This window comes from Pseudorca crassidens, chromosome 19 (assembly GCF_039906515.1).
Source record: "Pseudorca crassidens isolate mPseCra1 chromosome 19, mPseCra1.hap1, whole genome shotgun sequence".
Taxonomy (NCBI): Eukaryota; Metazoa; Chordata; class Mammalia; order Artiodactyla; family Delphinidae; genus Pseudorca; species Pseudorca crassidens.
In genome coordinates, this window is record NC_090314.1 from 15,270,223 (window position 1) to 15,291,815 (window position 21,593).

At 58.3% G+C, this 21,593-nt stretch overlaps 1 protein-coding gene across 1 annotated transcript; it reads left to right on the forward strand.

Annotated features, from left to right (window-relative positions):
- The first annotated feature begins 4,523 nt into the window (after positions 1 to 4,523).
- On the forward strand, positions 4,524 to 20,916 carry MNT (MAX network transcriptional repressor). Its single transcript, XM_067717152.1, has 6 exons — positions 4,524 to 5,118; positions 10,529 to 11,087; positions 11,656 to 11,697; positions 11,843 to 11,954; positions 17,045 to 17,237; positions 17,376 to 20,916. The coding sequence occupies exons 1-6, from the start codon at positions 5,046 to 5,048 to the stop codon at positions 18,122 to 18,124; spliced, it is 1,728 nt and encodes a 575-aa protein (XP_067573253.1). The 5' UTR covers positions 4,524 to 5,045; the 3' UTR covers positions 18,125 to 20,916.
- Positions 20,917 to 21,593: the final 677 nt, after the last annotated feature.

Consider the following 21,593-nt stretch of genomic DNA (forward strand, 5'->3'; position numbering starts at 1 on the left):
AGTCATCCATGGACCCCATCTCTCTAGCTGCACTGCTTGCTTGCTAGCCGCTTTGGTTTCTCAGAAAAGCTCAGAGTGTGTGTCTCCTCCCTTTTTGCTTCTGAACTGCATTTCTTTCCTTACTACTCAGTATCCACACCCAGGGCGGTTGCCTGGATAAAAATCTGCCCCTTTCCCCCAGTCACCTTTTCAAGCCAGACATAAGCGCCAGTGAAGAATGGCTGTCTACCTGGGCCTGATCTTCATTCCTCAGAGTGGCCTGAGGCAGTACAGTGTCCTCTGAGTCCCTGGATCCTAAGTTTGATTCTCTTTCCTTGCCTTCTCAATCACCTGCTAAGCTTGTTCATTGGGCACCACTAAGCAAAGTCAATGAGTATTTCTGTCTTCAGCCAGCTCCCCATCATCAGCCATTTCTGTGAGGTTTTCAAGGACCCTGGACCCTCCTCCCCAGGCTGAGCTGTCCCACACACTCCAAAGAGAACCAGGCCACTTCTCATCCCAGCTAACACTAAGCAGCTTTGTGACCTTGGATAAAACACCTCTTGGGAGATGGGTCTAGGTGATTGAAACTCTTCCAGTTCTGACATTGTGTGAGCCAATGAAGAGGAAGTAGGTGAACGGGAAGGCTGAACTTGACTGTATCAGTTTCATAGGTTCAGGAGAGGTCCTTTGACAACTCACCAGGAGTAGAGGAAGGTGGGTGAAGACTTCAGTGAAAAGAGTATATCAGTACCCTTCCTTACAGATCTTTATATAGTCCTCTGATCTCTTGTGCTACATCCAGCATGGTGGGAGAGAGCAAAGCTTTACCTTTTCCGGGTATCGCTGTGGAATTGAGTTCAGCTCTGTGATCTTTTACTCCGCTCTGGCTTACCAAAGTTCCCCTGGCCTTGGCTATGAAGATAGCCCAGTGTCTGGCACATGTTAGGCACACAGTAAATATTTGTGAAAAGAACGTCGTGTACTGTTGTACTGTGTCCCTGGGTGTACTAGTCTTCTGTCTTTCCCTCTTCATCTCTCAGCTTTCTCCCTTTGGTCTTGTTTTAACTATAATAGGTGAAAAGCTCTCCAAGACAACTTGCATAATTTGAGAAGTCAGGCCTACAGGGTTAGGACATTTGGGATCTGGTATACTTGTACTATGGCTTCACACTCTTTCCTTCATCTTATTATTTTTATGTTTTGGAGGGTCAGGGAATTGATCTGCATAGCTCTTAGGGTTATGTATATATGTAGAGTTTTGTTGAGGTGAATGGTGGGGGGATCGGAGACAGCCTCATTAGGGAATGTCACTAGCTCAGCATATTAAACAACTGAGGGGGTTGGGAACTCCCTGGTGGTCCAGTGGTTAGGACTCAGCACTTTCACTGCTGTGGGCCGAGGTTTGATCCCTGTTCGGGGAACTAAGATCTCACAAGCCATGATGCCAACAAAAACAAAACATTCAGGGGGTTGAACTGGGCCTTGGGGTACAAAAGACTTGAGGAGGAAGAGTGGAAAATCCTCCCATGAGAATTACACAATGATGGATGGGCCAGGTTTCCTCCCGCCCCAAAGGTACTAAGCACTAGAAGCCATAAAGAAACTTTAGGAACGACTTTTTGGAAATGGCTGGGCTTTGGATTATTCCCCAAACATGCTAACCTTTCTGCTGAAACATCAAAAAGACTTTCCCTTGACTGAATAAATGGCCAGCTTCTACCTGAGCTCCACCCCCTTGCAACCGGAAGCCGGCTAAAATGCAACAGCCCTCCTATTCACTCCTCTCCTTTATCCTCCCCCTTGCCACCTAATAGGTATCTGTCTCCCATCCCCACAGTCCATTCCCCAACAAGAATAACCTTGGTTCATTAGAAACTCTGGTCATTTTCAGGCTCCTGTTGGCAGCAACAGGCCCAGGAAAAGCCTCCTTTCTAAACCCTTGCTTTTTGCCTAACATACCCTGGCTGCTGTCCCCACATGACCCAAATAAACAGATGATCATGTGAAGCCAGGAAGGCTGTTTGTTTTAAATAACGAGCATCTCCACTAAGCTCTGGAGCAGATGGGTTATTGGGGACAAGGGAGAGGTTGGCATTTGAATTCTGTGTTCACCCCACTTTTATCTCCTGCTTCCCCACCCCTGAAGGAAAAGCTGTCTTCAGAGCACTACTTTTCAGAGGGGTGCCTTTGTGATGTGACAGAGCTGGTCCCTGACGAGTCAGAAAAATTGGACTTCAGCCTCTAGAAGAGACTTCAGGGCTGTACGAGTGCCATGACCACTTGAGGAAGGCAGAAGGGTACAGCTGGAGGTCGCTCTCTGAGCATCCTGGGCCACTGGGCAGAATGGTACAGTGCTGACCCCTAACAAAATGAGAACTTGGTCAGCAACATTATCTCAAGTCACTTACATATATATTAGACTGTTCGTGTGTGTGTGTGTATACACACACACATATACACACACACAGCAGGTATCAGACACCTTAAAGGAAGCAATGTTGGGACCAGCACAGATCTAGCCTTCCAAGGAGAAAAGCATTCATCCTGCAAAGAAGAACTTGGCTGTTAGTTACTGCTCTGATCCCCTGTTGCTTTCCAGCTTCATCATAAAGCCAGTGTCACCCTGTCACTGGCCCCTCTCTGCTCAGCTACAGATGGTGGGGCATTAAGTGTGCAAAGATCAGAGGCCCCTGTGGACTGGTTCTGGCAAACAACCCCCTTCCTCCTGTTCACTAGGTTCTTGATTTCCAGAATCTGTGCAGATTTTCTTTCCCTGGCATGCATTATGACCTCAAAGGAAAGGCACAAAGCCAGCAAGCATCATTTGTACACCTTTTATATGTGTCTAGCTCTCCTCTAGTTCCCCAGATAGGACTGTACCCCTCTAACGGCGAAGTGGGGATGGAATGGGATGGATTGATCTGCCACTTAGCCAACCTCATAAAGGTTTGCTTTCTGGCTTTGTATGATGGTGAAGCCCAGGCCACAAGACCCTGAACTGGCACTGTCCCACTCTTAATTAGAACTGATTAGCAAAGAAAGGAACCTGGGGCCAAGATCCAGGGGCCTTAGGCTTGCGGGCATTGGGACAGCAGAGCTGGACATGCTCCAGGGAGCCCCAAATATGCCTTCAGCTTGCCTATGCCTGTCACTACCAACTGTACAGGTGGGGTTTGTGTGGCCTCCCGTGCAGTACAGCAGGGTTTCAGGTGAAGATTTTTAGTGTCCCCCCTCCCCCATCACAATATGTTAAGTGGTCAGACCCCCCCCCCTTCCCATGCGAGCAGTTTGATAGTCCTCCACTTTTTTCTGTTTGACCCAGAACTGCCTTCAGAACAGTCATCCGTGGGGTAAGGAATAAATGCTGCTCCTGCGGGGCAAGGAGGAACTGGAATACTGAGTGACCTTAGGCATGTCCCTTCTCGTCTCTGGGCCTCAGTTTCCTTATCTGCAAAATGAGAGAATTTGGGCAAGCTGACTTCAAAAAGGACTAACTTTCTAATTGTACCCCCAGGCGCCCCCAAACTCTAGCACAAGAAGACGCCGTAACGAGCGCCAGCCGGGGTCCCGGCCCCCGCAGCGAGTACGGTTGTGGCCGGGCGGAGTGGCCCCGCCCCCGCTCCCCGCCCGCGGCCTCAGTCGCCCAGCCACTGGGAGGGCCGAGTTTCCGCCTTCCACGTTGTTGTTCCCGATTTGCGCCACGCCCCCTTGGTCTGGGCTGTGGACGCTTCGCCGTCACCGTCCTCAGCCTGGCCCCAGAGCAAAGGGCGGCCTCTTGGATGGCACAGTTGGAGTCTCCACCCGCATCAGACACGCGTGGACAAAGACGAGAGTTTAGAGGAAGGAGAGAGAGAGGCTTGGTTTTAAAGGGAGGGTGGTGAAAAGGAAAGGGTAGGTCAGGGCACAACTGCAGAATTTCCCTCTCAGCGTCCCACCCTCCACACAGTGGCCCCATCCGCACCGGCGAATGTGCCCCTTTAGACACTGGCCCTTTAAACAGAGGGCTGGCGGCGCGGGGTGTCCATGTGGAGCTGCTCCATGCCGTGTTGTCCTGCCCGCCCATTGGCCCGCGGCCCGGTGACATCGCCTAATAGGATGCGAACGCACTGCGGGGGGAGGAACGGAGACAAAACGCGGAACCGGATCTCCACTCCGCTCCCTCCGCCTGTTCTCTGGCAGCCTCCTGCCGTCAGCTCCGCCCAGGGGCGGATCCCGGGGGAATTGCGACAGCCTGGTGGTTGCAGGAATTAGGTCACGTGTGGGTAGGGAGCGGAGACCCAAGGGTCAGGCCAATCTCTACCATTCTAAGGTTTCCCTGACCTGGAATATCTTTATTTGAGCTAACTTAAGTCCTGAATTTTCCACCCCTCTTTCCCTCCAGCAGGACAAATTTCGTTGTGAATGATCCAAACACGCCGCCGTTGCTCAACTTGTGGCTGGCAATCGGGGCGGGGCGAGGCGGGAAAGCGGAAATGCAGGGCGCGAACCCTGCTAGAACTTCTCCCACCCCCACCCAGGCCACGTGTGCGCGCGCCGTCTCGAGTGGGCGGGGCCAGCCCGCCCTGGACCCCGCCCCTCCCTTCAGGAGACGCCGCGGCCCTGCGGGCGGGGGCTCCGGTCCGGGCTTTGGCTGCGGCCCCGGTGTAGTAGCGGGGGCGGCGGCCGGGGGCAGCGCGGCTCCTTCCCTTGTTGTGTGTGTCGGTGCCTCCTCGCCATCTTGTTGCAAAGCCTTTTCTTGTCGGCGGGACTCCTGGGGGCAGCGGGGCGGGAGGCATCAGAAGGGAGGAAGAGAGGGAGGGGAAGGAGGCAGGCGGTGCCGCCTTTTTTTTTTTTTTCTTGCATCAATTTTTTTTAATTTGCAAATTACATTTTGCAAACATTTGGGGAGACCTTGATTTTTCTCCCCGTGCTCCCCCGTTCTTCCCTGTGGAGTGCGCTGTGCCGCCCAGTCCTGTTGCCCCCCGGAGGTGATCCCTCCCTCCTGCCTGCCCGCCAGCCTGACCTGTGCCCGGTTTGCGGGCCGCAGTCTCGGCCCCGGCGCGCCCCCGGCAGCTTTCGGCGCGATGAGCATAGAGACGTTACTGGAGGCGGCCCGCTTCCTGGAATGGCAAGCACAGCAACAACAGAGAGCACGTGGTGAGCGGCCGGGCTGGGCCCCTGGGGCACCAGGGAAGGGGAGGCGAGCGACCCCGGTCCCCGATCCCACGCGAAACCGCGAGCGGTACCCCCCTCCCGGGCGGCCCGCGAAGCCGGGCAGTGCAAGAATCCACGCAAGAGCCGCCGCCCGGGGAGGAGTGTTGTGGGCAGTGAGATTAATGAATTCATTAACATGCAGGGAGGACCCGGCTCCTGTGGACGCCACCCCAGCTGCCTACCACCCCTTATGCCACCTTTCGTGGGGGGCTTCTTTCCCGTGGGCCAGCGGCGCCCTCGGTAGGGCTGAGGATGTGCGAGCCGGGGGGTGGGGTGAGGAATGGTGTTGCGTGGGGGTGGCAGACCCGCGCGTGTGTGCGTGTATGCACGGGGGATGTGTGATGCGAGGCTCGATGAGAGCGGATGGATGGACGTGTACACGGGCGAGTGTCTAGTGCACACGAGTGGGCGTGTGTGTAATGGAGTGGGGGGTGGAATTACTCTACGTGGAGCAGCTCCCCGGCTTCCCTGGCCCTGTGCGGGGGGCGCTCCCGGCATATCTACGCGCCGCTTGGGGCGGAGGCGGCCTTTGCAGAATAAAATGACATCGCGTGTCTTATGATCCTGGCCAGCCCCGCCTGACCCCGCCTCTCAGAGCTGGGCTGGGTCGCGCGTCAAGGGTTTGGGTGAGAGCCGGACTGATTGGACATCTGCGAAACGGCCCGCAGGTCTCCGGGGGCAGCCCCCGGGCCCCCCTTGCTGCCCCCCACTTTAGCCGGTGTGGAATGTGGCGTGTCTGCGCGTTCCAAACCCGCTCTCGGCTGGAATGTTGCGTGTGCCTGCGTTCCAAGCCCGTTGGTTACACCGGGTGGTGACGTGGACCGGCCCCGCCCCCGACCACGTGCACGGGGGACACTCCAGCTGGGGACGGCGCAGCCCAGCCCCTCCCAGCCGCCTCGCGCTCGGCCGGGGGCGGGGCCTGGGCGGGGCTGGCTAGGGGCCTGGCGCCGGGTTGGGCCCTGGCTCTGGCCGCTGGGCATCTCCTTGGGAGAGCCTTTGCCCTACGAGGGAGGAGCCGAGCTCACCTGTCGGTTCTCCCCCCAAAGTCCTGTTTTTGATCCTGGGGCTAGGGAAACCCTCAGAATCACTGGACATATAGAGCTCACATACTCCCACTGACCCCCCCAAGACGTTCTCACCAGGGCTCCCTGGCAGCACCCCCGGCCGCGGTGTGGAATGAACTAGGCGAGAAGGGGCAAACTTTGGTGCTCTCTCGACAGCGGGGAGACGGAGATTTGCGATGCCCCCTATCCCCACGCGCCGTTGTTGGTAGACCCCAGCTTCAGGGTACTGCAGAAATAGGGACTGGGGGAGGACCTCCGTTTTCCGGACTGCTGCGAGGGCCGCAGCCCTGGCTCGGCGTGCGTGCAATATCCGGGGACTGCTGTTCTCTCCAACCGCCCCCCGCCAAGCCCTTCGGCCGGGTCGGTTGTGGTGAAGAGAGTGCTTCGCCCTCCTTTCCTTTCTCTCTGCCTATTGTTGCTTCAATGATGAGTCATGCAGGAGGTAGTAGTGTGTGTTGTGTGCGCGCGCGCGCCTGCAGCGTGTACCGCCGCCGCCGTCGCTGCCGCCGCTCCGGCGGGCGGGGGAAGCAGCAGTGGACCAGGGGCGGGCGAGCGGCGGGTCAACCGGCCTCTCAAGGTCAAGAGTCACTCGAGATATGTGAGACCGACAGTGCTTGGGTTTTCGGAACTGATGGGCCAGGACGTCAGCTCACGCGCCCCTCCCCCTTGTCTTCGAGGTCCAGAGCAGGGTCAGGTGTTGGGCAGTGCAGGTGGTGACCGAGAATGTCTTGCGTGCCGGACCAGCGGCACGGGGAGGAGTGTGCACAAGATTTGGAGAGACTGAGTCACCTGCTGCCACCATCAGCACAATGCAATTCAGGAGTTCCTATTGTGTCCCTTCTGTGTACTGCCCACTGTGCTAGGAGGCAACAGGATTGACCCTGCTGTTGCTCCAAGGGAACACTCACTTCAGCTTCACTTTACCCGCAGGCTGGTTGGCCATATGGGGGAGGGGAGAAGACCCTCACTGTCATGTCTACCATGCTTTCCAAAATAAGTCAGTCCAGAGCTGACAGTAAGAACCACAGGGATGACTTGAGCAACACTTGGAAGGAACATGGGAATGGCTCTCCTCTAAGAAGTTGCAGAGCCCTGCCCCTCCTCCAGGTGGTGAGAACTGGGGACAGGGAGCTGAGGTGAGGCTTCTTGTTGGTGGGGCAGGGGCACTTAGGGGATGGATGGATGGATGCTGGAAAGCCGGGTTTACTCCAAAAACTCACGTGTAGATAGCCAGACCTGGCTGCAGCAGCTTAATCTCTGCAGTTCATTATTTTCTCTTACTAGAGGTTCTGTCCTCTAACTTGGGGTGGGAAAAAATGGGAGAGAAGGGGGTGCTGGTGAGCCGGCTGACCAGAACTGCTTTCTGGGGGTGTGTACCTCATGGGCAGCCCTGAACAGGGATCCTCTCATCTGGGCCCCCGTTCAACCTCAAGCCTCAAGTGACAGTTTAATGACCTAGACCAGCCAGTTTGCTCAAATGATGAACCGAGGATGTGTGTGCATGTGCGTGTTTGTGCACGAGGGGAGAGAGGAAAGGGCAAGGCCATTCTGGTGGCCAGCAGGAAGACCTGGTCATTTCCAGCAGTCATGGAAGTGACTCAAATGGGACCCTCTTCTCTACCTGAGCTAGTGGCACCCTGTGCCTGCCTCGTGCACCAAGCTCCCTGTTACGTGTAGAAGGGGAAAATGCCCCTGAACATTGGGGGCCACCACCTGGTGTGGACTCCTCTGGCCCCAGGTCTGTGCCTGCTGAGCCCCTAGGCCACAGTGGCTTGGGGGAAGCTCAGAGCCCATACTCTTCACTGTCGGCCTGGACCCTTGGCCCCTGGATCACCCAGAAGGGTCATGCAAATTTCACTGGGGGCAGCTTCTGGGCAGAGCCCAGGGAAGGTGCCAGAGTATGTGTGTGAGAAGAGGGGTGCACCCAAGGGTGCAGCAGAGCATTATTTTGAAGAGCCTAAACCCATATTTACTAAAACCCAGTTTGCTCTCCCCACTTTGTTTCCCCCGCCCAGTGCACAGGAAGGGGGTCAGTGCTGGGTGGGGAATGAAGGCAGGAGGCTGTAGTGGGCTGGATCTGGCCTGGGGCGCCCCCTCCTCTTCACCATCAGTTAAGCTTTTTCATGCTGATCCAGGTGTGATAGAGCTTGGCCATTCACCTGGGTCCTTCCTGGCTTCTGTGAAGCGTGCCTGCCTGGCCCTGGAAGAGAGAGGGTAGGTGAGAAGGAGGTTGCCATCTCCTGGGTGTGCTTTGGAGTTGACTTAAAATATGGGGAATACGAGGTTTGCCTTCATTCTAGGTTCCCAGAGCACCTGGTCTTGGGGTTCGGGGCCCTGTCTGTCCCCCTGCTTGTGGGAGAGTGGAACACTTGCTCCAAGGCCAATGAAAGTTCAGGTCCTGGATCAAAGGAATGGAGATGGGGCTGTTTTGGGCCCTGAGCTCCAGGACCTTGTCTTGGGGGTGGGGTGGGGGGAGGTGGGGAGCGGACTGGGGATGTCCCAGGCTGGGCCTGAGAAGGGCTCCTTTCCCAGTGTGGCCTGTGGGAAGCAGGAGCGCAGAGAGCTGGTTTTCTCTGGGCCTGTAACAGAAGCCAGTGCTGCTGGCTTAGAGCAGCAAGCTGGTGCAGGCCTGCCGGCTTCCCTTCCTGAGGGGCAGGGGAGACGCGGAAGAGGCCGTGCCTGCTGACTCCAGCCCTTGAATGCTGGCTGCTGGGAAACCACTGAGTGCTTGCCCTCTCAGAACACTTCCCCGTACTTCCTCCTTCGCCTCTTCTTCTCTGTGGGAGGGAGGGGCTCTGAGCAGGCCTGGCTCACACTCAAGTCGTTGATTGGCCAAAGGGCCCTGAGGCCTCACGTTCTGAGGGGGGTGCTGAGCCCAAAGACCTGTGTGGTGGGGTGCTCTTCTCCCCAGGGGGCACTTAGCTAACCTTGCCCCCTAGCCCCACCCCTTGTGGGTGGTGTGTTTCGGGGTGGTGTGTTTGGGGCGTGTCGGCCCTGTGCTGTCAGCTCTGTTAGTCAGCAGCGTGGTGAATCGGGACAGGAGGAAGGGCTGGTTGACCAGCCTGCTCCCTGGCCTGGGGGCTTCAGCCGCTCCCCTGGACCCTGGCCCAAACCTGTAGCCTGGGAACTAGAATGGTGGGGGGCAGGGTGGGGATGGAGAGGGGCCTCTGGATCGGGAGGGGCCTCTCCCTCTGCCCTGTTCTCAGCCCGCTGCAGAGCAGGCCTCTCTGGCGGAGCTTTTGGCAGAGATGCTGAACTGAGGCGTGCAAGGTTGTTGGAGCTCACTGCCCTGTTCAACCCCCGTTTAAAAGCCCTGCTTTCCTTTCTGCTTGCCTCTTACTTTCTTACTTTTGTAGTTTTTGCTGCTGGTGGTGGTGGGGAATAAGTTCCAGCACAACAAAGGGCAGAGAAGGACCAGGTGCATTTTGGGTATAGACCTTGAGGAAACAGGCTTTGGGACCTAGCCTCGGAGTCCGGAGTCCTGGGCCTAGTTTCCTCACGTGTGAGCTGAAGGTGATATCCCTGCCCTGCTTGCGCTGTGGGGCTCTTGTGAGATACAGGGGGTGTGTGTGTGTGTGTGTGTGTGTGTGTGTGTACACGCGTATAGACACCTAGTGAGCACACGTTGGCACAGCAAGTACCAAGCATTCACCAGGTGTCAGAAGACCTGGCTGGGTTTAGCCCCAGTTTTACCTTTGACTCACAGTATGACCCTCAACAAATCATTTTGCCTCTTTGAGCTAATTTATCTCATCTATGAAATGAAGGTACCGCCTGCCCTCTAGAAGGTACCTCCCCAGAATCTAGGATTTGACCACTTCCTCTATTCTCCTGGTGGCCTGTGAGGTCATTTGTGGGCGGGCCTTTACTCACCTCATCTATCACTCCCTCCCCTTAGCCTTGCAGCCCCTGCTCATCACCTGCTTAATCCTTCAACATTCAGGGTGCCCGGCCTCCAGCACCCTCACTGACAGCTCCTGCTCGGCCTTTCCACAGCCTCTTTCTTCCCCCGCCTGGATTGTTATCCCTGTTATTTGTCGTATCCCCTCACCCCACCCCCGTCTATGAGCTCCCCAACAGCAAGGACCAGGAGTCTGTTTTATTTGATCACTGCTGTGTCCCCAGCGCTTAGCCCAGTGCTGAACTATCGAGTGTGGATGAGTATTTGTGGTGTCACCGGGTGCTGCCTGGGATGGGGTCAGAGGAGGGGTTGCACCTGGAGGACAGGTGAAACTGGGGCCCAGGACCGCCGGCCCTGCTGAGACACCCCTGGCGTTCTCTCTGTGTAGAGGAACAGGAGCGGCTTCGCCTGGAGCGGGAGCGGGAGCGGGAGCAGCAGCAGGCCAGCAGCCTGGCCAGGCTGGCCCACGCCCTGCCGGTGGAGGAACCCCGCATCGAGGCACCGCCCCTGCCTCTGTCGCCGCCCGCGCCCCCGCCGGCACCCCCGCCCCCGCTGGCCACCCCCACCCCACTGACTGTCATCCCTATTCCTGTAGTGACCAGCTCCCCTCAGCCTCTGCCCCCGCCCCCACCTCTGCCCCTGGCACCTCGCCAGCCAGCTCTGGTTAGTGCCCCTGGACTCAGCATTAAGGAGTCGGCCCCCCTTCCCACCAGGCCGCAGGGGCCCACTCCTTCTCCTCTACTGCCGGACTCCAAGGCCACCGTTCCACCCACTGGCAGCCCCAAGCCTTTGCAGCCCCTCCCCACACCCATCCTTACCATCGCCCCACACCCTGGAGTCCAGCCCCAGCTGGCCCCCCAGCAGCCACCCCCATCCACTCTTGGGACCCTGAAGCTGGCACCCGCTGAAGAAGTCAAATCCAGCGAACAGAAGAAGAGGCCTGGGGGGTGAGTGAGGTGTGGCACAGGGGCTGGTGGGATGGAAAGGAGAACCAACGGCCCACAGCCTGAGCGGTGTGCAAGAGAGAAAGTACCCTCCCAAGCTAGCCTGGCAGAGCCACGGCCCTGCCTCCCCAGCCCAGAAGCGCCTTCCTATATTTGGATATGTCCTCACCCTGGGAGTGGGGAATGGTCATTGCCCTCTGTTGTTCTCAGGCTTCTGTGTTTTTTGACGCCCTCCAAGGTTGAGGCTAATGGCATTTCAAGGCCTTTGGACAGGGTATTGGATTATGGGGCTCTTGGGTAAGGGCCGGGGTCCACTGGCTATCCCAGGAGCCTTTCACAGGTGCATGGATGTGATGGAAGGTAAAGGGGTTGTGAATTACGAGCCTACATGTGCCCTCCAGGGGGTGTATGCCCCACGAAACAGGGCGAACAACTGAACAGCTCTCATCGCTGCTTCTCTAGAGAGACAATGTCAGGGACAAAAAGCCTGTGGCATTTGGGGGGGGCAGGGGGTGGGAAGGCCGCCTAATTGGGCCCTCCTCCCTGAGCCCCCTGTCTGTCTGGATTTCAGAATCGGAACCAGAGAAGTCCACAACAAGCTGGAGAAGAACAGGTGTGTGTGTGTGAGCTTGTGACTCTGGGCCCGCCCCGCGAGCTACGGGGACGGTCCGTCCGTGATCCCCAAGCTCTCCTTAGGTCTTCCCTCCCGCCCCTGGCCCCCTGGCGTCCGGCTGACCGGCGCTGCTTCCTCTCCCCAGGAGGGCCCATCTGAAGGAGTGCTTTGAGACCCTGAAGCGCAACATCCCCAACGTGGATGACAAGAAGACATCGAATCTGAGCGTGTTGCGCACGGCGCTGCGGTACATTCAGGTATGGGGGAGGGAAGCAAGGCCCAGAAGAGGGAGGGCGACGGACGCTGCGCCGGCTTCCTGCGCGCCCCGCCTCCCCTCCGCGGCCCCGCCCTCGCTCCCTCACCGGCTCCCCCGCCCGCCTCCACGCGGGCGCCGAGCACATGGCCCGGCTGACGTCAGCGGGGCTCCCCGCCCGGGAGGGGGCGGGGGACCGGCGCGCGTGCGCAGGGGAGCGCGGTGGTGGCGCTCGGCTCCCCTCCCCCGCCGGGCTGCCCCGCGGAGCCCCGCGATCGGCACGGTCCCTGAGGCTCAGTGTCAGCTCGGTCCGCGGCCCTGCCTTACCGCCTGCCGCGCGTTAGTGCCCCGGCGGGTGGGAAGGCGTGGGGTGGCCGGCGCCTCCACCGCGCCCGCCCGCAGTGCCTGGGCGGGAACTGGTTTCAGCCTGAGACTATCACGGGGGGGGGGGGGGGCTGGGCGTGGCTCGTTCCGCAGGGTGGCGCCCTTGAAACACCTTCCCCCCCCAGCCCGCGACTTGTAGCCCAGACGGACCAAGATCCTTGCAGTAAGCGCACGGAGGTGCCACCCCCTGACTTTGGGGGGTAAACCTAGGGGAGGGTGTAATGCGGCAGTCTGCACGACGAGAAGCCCCGGGGTCACCTAACCTAAAGGCTTACGTTCTCCTTCCCTCAGGGTTTAAAAGAAGCTCTTTTTTAAGGGACCCTCGTGGCCGTGTGTCCCTTGCCTTTGGGCATTGGCTCCTCTCCGCAGTACGGGGCGGGGGGGCACCGCCAGATAAGACCGTTGCCGTGACGGCCCGAGTTTCGGTTTCCCTGGAAACCGAGGGTTCCGCGTGCCGGGAAGGAGGCTGTGGGGGTGGGGCGAACGGCCGTGCTCGGCTGCCCTGGAAACAGCCGGAGGTAGCCGTTGGGGAGTGGGAGGGACTTAGGGCTCCCGGGCTGCGGAGGCGGGGCAGCCTCAGGGTCTCCCAGTCGGCGCTCTTGGGAAGCTTGGGGGCTGGGCGGCATCACGCCCCGGGTGGGCCACCCTTTCCCCGGCCTCAACTACCTCAGGGGTCACAGCCCTGAGGTAACCGGAGCCAGACTTGTTGAAGGAGGGGTGCGGAGGCGCTGCTTCGGGCCTGCTCCCAGCCGGCAGTTCCCTCCCCGCCTTCCGCGAACGCAGGCCCTTCCGCCCGCCCTCCGGACGAGGTGGAGGGGCTGGCGCCCTTCCAGGCCGCTTCCCGGCACGGGAGGGGAGGGGCCGGGCCCGCCGATTGGCAGAGCTGGGCAGGGGGCGGGACTCCTGCGCGCGCGGAGGGAGGGTGCGGCCTATGGGGAGTGACGCAGCAAAGCCGGGTCCGCGTGGGTGCGCGCGTGCTCCGGGAGGGGAGGGGCCTCGGCAGCCGAGAGGGACTGGGAGAGAGAGAAGGGGGGAGGGGACCCAGCCTCGGGTTTCAGAGGCGAGGATCCCCGGGAGGCTTTTTTCTGGGAAGTTTCTGCAGAACTTGGGTTTGAGTCTAAATTGCTAGTCTTTCAGCCGTAGGAAGTCATGTAGCCCGGGAGCAAACCCCTGTCTAAATTATTTGACATTTTCTGTCAACATCGGTTTTCTCTTCTGCACTGCGATGATGCTAAGTGGGAAGAAGCAACAGTTCGTCATAAAGATGTGAGGAGGATGGGCCGTCTATAAATATTAACTTGATAGCAATTATTGAGAAGTAGGAAAGATGGAATGGCGCGTTCCTCCCTGTAGGCACGTACTTAGGTCCGGAAGCCTTGATTGAGAGACGGTGGATTTGAAAGTAAGTCAGAAATAAGAGACTCAGTAGAGCCAGCAGACTTGGGATTTGGGGCTGGGCTGAGTGGGAAGCAAGGTGGACCCAAGCTGTCCATAGAGATACTTGTCCTGGGGCTAGCAGTGGAAGCAGAAATGCTGGAAAACTTAACAAGCCTCTCTGTAAATCCTCAGCTTCATTCATTTACGCATTCAGGTACTTTTGGACAGCCCTGTGTCTGATTGGGAGGCTAGAAAGTGGGGAGCAAAGGAAAAAATGTGGATCTCTGTCCTTAGGTTGGTCTTGCAGCAGAGTATCACATAACCAAACAGAACTCTTTTACGAGGGCATAGTAGGGATAGGGGTCACAGGATCTGGGGAGTTAGGGAAGTTGCTGCTGAGGAAGGGGCATTTGAGCTGGGACCTGAAGGCCAGGGTGACCGAGACAAGTGGAGGGCAGAAAGCCCAGTGCAGACCAAAGTTTCTCCAGTAGGAGGAAGCGGGATGCATTTTTGGAAGTTAAAGGTGGTCAGGAGGGTTGCTGTGCAGAGATGGAGGCAGCAGGGCACCAGATGGGAGTTGGAAGGGAGTACTGGAGAGACCACATAGGGTGGGGAGACTGAGGGCTTTGGTTGTGTGCTGAGGTGGGAAGCTATGGGAAAGCTGTAGCCCCCAGCCAGACCCACAGTACCTTGGAGCTAGTAAAGGATTTGAGGACAGTATCAGTGAAGTGGACAGAAACAGGAAGAGGAGTAGGCAGGTACCAAACCACGCATCCAGGTAGTCTTAGAAAGGAAGTGGGTTTAGAATGAAGCAATGGGGACAAAAGTTAGACCCTGGGAAAGCTTTCCAGGGATCTCTAGGCCTGTGGGGAGCTGGACTAGGTGAGAACTGGAGGTCTGGGCCCCTGACATCCTCTCTTCCTGAGCCGGCAGTCTACGCTCCCCACTAGCTAGCAGGTAGCATTCCGGACAGGCACTTCCAGCCCCCTGCATCCAGGTTTGAGTGAGGGCTGACTCACCCCAGGCCTCATCATTAATGTGGCCCCATCCAATTGGCATGTCTAGCACTGGCCTCTCAGGGTAGAACCAGGTGAGAAGCCAGATGTGTGTGTGTGTGTGTGTGTGTGTGTGTGTGTGTGTGTGTGTGTGTGTGTGTAAATCAGGGCAGCGGGGAATCTTTCTGGCAGAAATATGGGGAGAGACAGGTTAATCTCAAAGCCAGGATGATGGAGAGCTGTGTGTGGCCTGGGACTGGCAACAAGTATGAAAGGTGTAAAGCTGCCAGATCTCAGGTCAGTACAGAGCATCGCTGTGTCTGGGTTGCGTGTCACAGGCATTACCGTTTGAGGCCAGGAATGTAAGCAGTTTGGGGCTGCAGGAGGGAGCGTGGGGAAGTTGGGCCCAGTTGGTGTGTGGAGTTGAAGCCGTTGCTGTGCCAGGGAGGTCAGGTGAACAGTCAGAAAAGGCTGTTGCAAAATTGCCCGAAGGAACTGGAATCAGGGGAAACTCAAGTCTAATGAGAGACTGTGATTCTCCTGTAATGAGGCGGAGAGACAGGGCAGAGGTGGGTACCAACACCCTTGGGTCGTCACAGATTGTTCCCCCGAGGCTAAGACATCACTCATGGCTCTGTCCTGGCCACTGGTAGCCTTAGGGGATGTAAGGTAACCGCAGAACAGTCCTTGCCCCGCTCCCAGGGTTGGACAGGGACAGCATGTATTGAGATGGAAAAACAAAACGTGGAATATTTAGGGGCTCGTGTGAGCCAGTGTCAGTCTCAATGCTGACAGTCTCATTAAACGCTCAGCGGTGTGGTGCCAGTGCCAAGAAGGGCTTGAGGGCAGGAGGATGTACCGGGAGGACGTGGGATGGGGATGGAAGTGAGGAGGTGGGGGCCCAGAGGCGGGCCTGGAGCACAAGCAGGTAAGACCTGGAGGAGTGAGAAGGGAGGATGTGTGTGTGAGCCAGTGGGCTCCTCACTTGGCTGTGAATGGCAAGCCTTGGAAGCTAGAAGCTTAGGAGCAGGTCAGGTAAGAGACTCAGGGAGCAGCAAGCAAGATTGTCCTTGCTGTCTGGTGGACCCAGCAGTCATGACGTGCCTGGGCTGAGGAAAAGCTGGCAACAAGGAGGCCTGCAAGATTTAAGATGAGATGGTTGGATAAAGTGTCAGTCGGGAGGTCACAGAGGACAAGGAGAGTCTCGGTGTGGAAGGGAGTTGAGAAACAGGACAGGAGCCGGCAATTCAGAGCTGCTAATAAGCATCGTTCGAAGGCAAGCTGGAGACACTTCTGACAGGGGAGCATTGCCACAGTCTGGGTAGTGGGGCATCCAACACCTGCGGGAGGGTCGACCTGAGAGCTTGCCTGTGGCCCTGCGGGAGTTGAAGGGGAGATGGTGCCGTGGACAAGGGAGCTCTCTCCAGTGTTCTTAGTGAAGTGGGTAGCCTCAGTGTCACGGGGGAGGAGCTACCTGCGACCTGTCGTAAAGGACGGAGCCTCTCCAGGGGTGCTCAGGTGGAAGCAATGGTGCTGTCCTCCCAAGAGCTGTTTCTCATTGGCCGGGGCAGCTCAGGGGCAGGTGTGGAAGGAGGGGCACATTGCAGGGCCTGGGGTAGCTCAGCAACCTGGGGCGTCTGGAGGGCTGCGGGCAGCGTGGACGTAGAGCAGTATGGAGAGGCGGCACAGGTGGGCACTGTGGGGAGGAGCCCAGGAGGTCGGAGAGGAGGTGCACAGCCAGCAGCTGTTAGGGACGACATAGAGAAGGTCGAGGAGATGAGATGGGGGTCTCAGAATCTGGTGGCTCATCCTCCAAGGGCATTGAAGTTAAGGAGCCTAGTGAATGATGAAGGGAGAGAAGGGCAGGGTCGTCTGGGGATCTTTGAGGCATGGGTTCCATGGAGGGTAGCTTGTGGCGTCTGTGAGTGACAGGATGGTGTGAATGACAGTGGGGGCCTTGGGCACCACTGAGAAATCTGTTACCCTTTCCGTTCTGCTCCGCAGAATGGAGGGAGGTGCCGCCAGGACGGTGGATGGGGCAAGAGGCAGCGAAGCCCCTCAGGACGGAGTTGATGTGGGGGTAGGGGAGGGACTGACCTGGATCCACACCTGCCTGAGAGCCCACGGTTGCCAGATGCTGGGCCTCCCTAGGCAGAGCCGTGGACCAGGAGGCGTGGTCTCCAACAGCCCCCGTCCGCCCGGGCCCCTGGTCACTGCACAGCTGCCCCTGGGGGCCAGGTGATCTGGAGGTGAGGGCAGCGGCGGGAGGTGTTTGTGGTACCGTGGGCCCCGTGGCTGCCACTCAGGATACCTTGCTGTTACTGGCTCTGTTCTCCAGTCCCTGAAGAGGAAGGAGAAAGAATATGAACATGAGATGGAGCGTCTGGCGCGGGAAAAGATTGCCACGCAGCAGCGGCTGGCGGAGCTCAAGCATGAGCTGAGCCAGTGGATGGACGTGCTGGAGATCGACCGCGTGCTCCGGCAGACGGGCCAGCCTGACGATGACCAGGCCTCCACCTCCACTGCTTCTGGTGAGCTCCACCCCCCACCCGCTCCGTGTCGGCCCCACCCCAGCTCCATAACGTTCGGGCCCCCAGGGTCATCTGCTCCTCCAGGCTCTCCCTGCCAAGCCCTTCTGACCTGTGCCTATCCGCGTGCCCCCCCCACAGAGGGCGAGGACAACATAGACGAGGATATGGAGGAGGACCAGGCCGGCCTGGGCCCACCTAAGCTGAGCCATCGCCCCCGCCCGGAGCTGCCGAAGCCACCACCCAGCACTGCGCCCACGCCTCTGCCTCCCCACCCCCAGCCTGTGGCCCTGTCTCCTGCCCACCTCCCCGGGCAACAGCCGCCGCCGCCACAGCAGAAGACACCTCTGCCAGCCCCTCCCCCGCCCCCAGCTGCCCCGGCCCAAACGCTGGTGCCCGCTCCAGCCCATCTGGTGGCTGCGGCTGGGGGAGGCTCCACGGTCATTGCCCACACCGCCACCACCCACGCCTCAGTCATCCAGACTGTGAACCATGTTCTGCAGGGGCCGGGTGGCAAGCACATCGCCCACATCGCCCCCTCGGCCCCCAGCCCTGCTGTGCAGCTGGCGCCCGCCACACCCCCCATTGGCCACATCACGGTGCACCCTGCCGCCCTCAACCACGTGGCCCACCTTGGCTCCCAGCTGCCCCTGTACCCGCAGCCTGTGGCGGTGAGCCAGCCCGTGGCGGTGAGCCACATCGCCCACACCCTCTCACACCAGCAAGTGAATGGCACGGCCGGGCTGGGGCCCCCGGCCACAGTCATGGCGAAGCCAGCCGTAGGGGCTCAGGTGGTGCACCACCCCCAGCTGGTGGGCCAGACAGTGCTCAACCCTGTGACCATGGTCACCATGCCCTCCTTCCCGGTCAGCACGCTCAAGCTGGCTTGAGGATGAGGCCACTCAGAGGCCCCCTGTGGGGGCAGGGAGGGAGACCTGTCCCCCACTCTCCCACCCACCAGCTCCACACATTCCAGCCAGGCCCAGGCCCGCCCCACCCATACCCACCCCCAGGCCTCCTAGGGGAAGGGGGTGCAGAGACTCTGAGCCAGGGGAGGGAGGGGCCTCCCCAGGGAGCTGGGCACAGGGCAGGGGGTCACCCCACTGCACTAGGACTTAACAAAGTGATGAGAGACGCTCTGGCAAACGTGCCGCCTGTCCAGCCTGGTGCCAGCTCCAGAGCCCTTCCCGCCCCCCATCCCCGGAAACCAGTGCGATGTGGACATCGTGTTCTCCCGCTTCCCCCTGCCCTGCCCACCTTCCTGTGCTGCTGCTGCTGCTATTGCTCTGTCTGGTGAGATGGCTGAGCGCCCGGGCCCTCCCCTCCCAAGCTTCAGCTTTCTCTTCCCTGGGTTCTGGAGGGGAAAGGGGGGAAGCAGAGCTGAAGCACCTTGGCCCGGAAAGCTGGGGACTGAGTGGGGGCCCTGCTCTGAGTACAGGTGACAGATCCTAGGATGTGGCTTGTGTGGAGTCCCACAGACTCCAGACAGGTGGGTGCCCCAGCCTGGAGCTCTCCAGCCTGGTTGCAGTCGTTGAGACTCATCACAACAAACTAGTAAAGACAGTTCTCTACTAATAGTAAACCAAACCCAAGCCCTTGCCAAGCTTCCCAGGCCCCTCAACCCTCGCCCCTGGGCTCCCGTCTTAAGGAAGGCAGGCTGAGGGCGGGGGCGGGGAATGAGGAGCTTGGCTGTCTCCTCCTGCCCCCCCTTGACCTCCAGCCAGGTCTGGACTGAGAGGAGGGTGCTCTGGACCCTGTCCCCATCCCTGGACTTGACTCTTGGCTTCCAGAAAGTAGAGAGGAGGTCTGGCCTCTGTTCGGTACTGTGCACTCCCCGGAGGGATGAGTACACCTGGACGCCTCCTTGCTGCCTGGGAGATGGACCAGCGTCTGGTCTGGGTTCCAGGAGCCTGAAGCCACGCTGTTGAGGTAACCAGGAAGTTAAAATCCAGGGGCTTGGCCCTGGGGACCTGTGGGAGGGAGCATGGCCAGACCCGGGAGGACTGTTGTTTCTGACCCAGCTTCTCCATCGCTGGCACCATCTTTCTTTGCTCTGAACGTCCCCCTTTCTCCAGCAGGCTGTTCTGAGCCTGCCCTCCCCAGTGGGGGCTGCTGTGTGCCACCACCTTCCTGCGAGGAAAGGTCCTCAGCTGGGCCAAGGGCGGGGCTGAGCTTGCGGTGGGGAGGAGCGAGGGGGCCTGTGTGTAGGGGACGGTTTTCCCTGCCTTCGCCTCAGCAGACTGCTTTGGCTTCTCTTTTTACGTGCATATTTATTACAAGTGGCCTTGTGTCAGACACACTCAGTTACACATGTGCACACTTGGCTCCCCACCTGGACACACTCACCAATGGCCTTTCAGAGTGTCTGTGGAGGGGGAAGCCAGTGTTCCTGGGTGTGAAGTTTGAAATGACAGCCTGGGGAGGGGGACGCTGAGGAGGCCAGCAAAAGTCTTGAACAGACTGAGCCACCTAAGAACTCCCTTTCAGTTCCTTTTGGTCCTGGAGACCTACCTGGGGACCGTTTCCTTGTCTCCTGGGGTGGAGAAAGGGAAGGCCTTCTGGACACCTCAGAGGTTTCTAGGAGGGCACCCTGTACCCCCCCCCAAATTGCGGCTCCCACCTCACACTTGCCGCCTTTCTGCATCTGCAGCCACTGCCACTACCACCCTGTTTTGGGCGGAGCTGGTTTCACTCTTCCTGGTGTGATTATGTTAGAAAGAGCAGAGGGAGAAGGGCAGGCCTGGCCCCCAGGAACAGTCAGAGAAGTACTGGCGAGCCGTCCTCCTCTCAGCTCTGCTCACCTTGAAACTGTCCTGTTAGCCAGTTGCCCCTCGGGCCTGCACAGATACCTCATCCGCCCGCGCCCCTGCCCCTCCCCGCCCCCACTGCAGCAGTGCGGGCCTCGGAATCTAGTGCCGAATGACTATGTCCAGATTGGTGACGATGGGTGTTGTTGCTGTTGTTTTTGTTGTTTTCGTGAACGCTGTGACGCTGTGTGCCCAAGAGGGCAGCCTCCACCCAGCCCTTCCTTGGGCATCTCCCCTGAGAGCTGTCAGGACCACATCTGTCCTCGCCCTGTGGGACCGCCTGCCCCTCCCCTCCCTAGCCCTTCCAGCCTGGGGGATGCGTGCGCACGTGCGCACGCACACAAACACACACACACACATCTTACCTCTCATGCGTGTTTTACTTTTTGATGTTCAGAGTGGCTCACTGGCTGGGAGTCTTTACCTCGGGGAGATGGGGAGGTTGGTTCCTTGGGGGGCCAAAGAAGGGCAGGGAATTCCTGGAAGGGAATTAGGGGTCACCATAACCCCTGCCCTTTCCAGGAACAGCTTCTTCTTCCCCCATCCCAGAGTCCCACCCCCATGCCCCAAAGAGGTGGCCCTTGTTTACAGTGAGGACTTGGTCACTGTGTCTCTGTTTCCTAAAATATAAATCGTAGCAACCCCAGACTGTAGAGATTTTTATGTGTTTGGATACATCTGCTGTGTGGGAAAAAACAAACAAAAAAACTACAAAAACCCTAATTTTGTACATATTGTATTTTTACTATTGAACTGTATTCTAGTGGCTGTTCATGCTCCAAGACATTAGGTATTGAGACATGAATACTATCCATGTAATAAGCACTTGCCTGGAATAAAATATAAAATTGAAATAAACCTGCACTGAAACCCGAGACGGAGCTGCCACCTGCAGCATCTGGGTCATTTTGTTGCAAAAGGAGGCAGAGACCTTCAGGGAAGGACCTCCAGCAAGAAGCAGTAGCATCCTTTCCCTGTTGATGGGTTGGGGGCAGAGTCTTCAAGGAGATTCTAGGCTGATGGAGTTTAGAAAAAAGATGAGGGACCTTACTGTTCTGATCCCAAGGCTGAATCCTCGAGCTCTGAGAACTGCAGTTCTGGTCTTCCTCATGCTTTTGCAATACTTTACACTTCCTCAAACCATTTTTGCCAACACTATCTTGTTTCATCTCCTAACAGCTCGGTGAAGGAAATAGGCCAAGAAATAGCAGATGAGGAAACAGGTTCGGGGTGGCTGAGTGACTTGCTAAGGTCACATGACCAGCCGGGGACCTTGTGGAGCTGCAGTCCGATCTCAGCTGGTGCAGAGCTGTCCCCAGGCACGTGCCACCCTGTCCTGGGTCTGTCATGGAGTCGGGGATCCTGAACTCCAGAAAGTTCCAATGGGAAAGCTGGAGGATCCTTTCACAGGAGGGCTTCCTGAGACAGGGTGTACTTCTGGGGTTGTAGTTAGGACAGGTCATCTGGGGAGTCTATAAGGCTGTCCTTTCAGGGAAAGGAACAAGAAGATGAAGTTGGAGGTCAGGGGTCAAAGAGCCATGTCCTAGGCTGA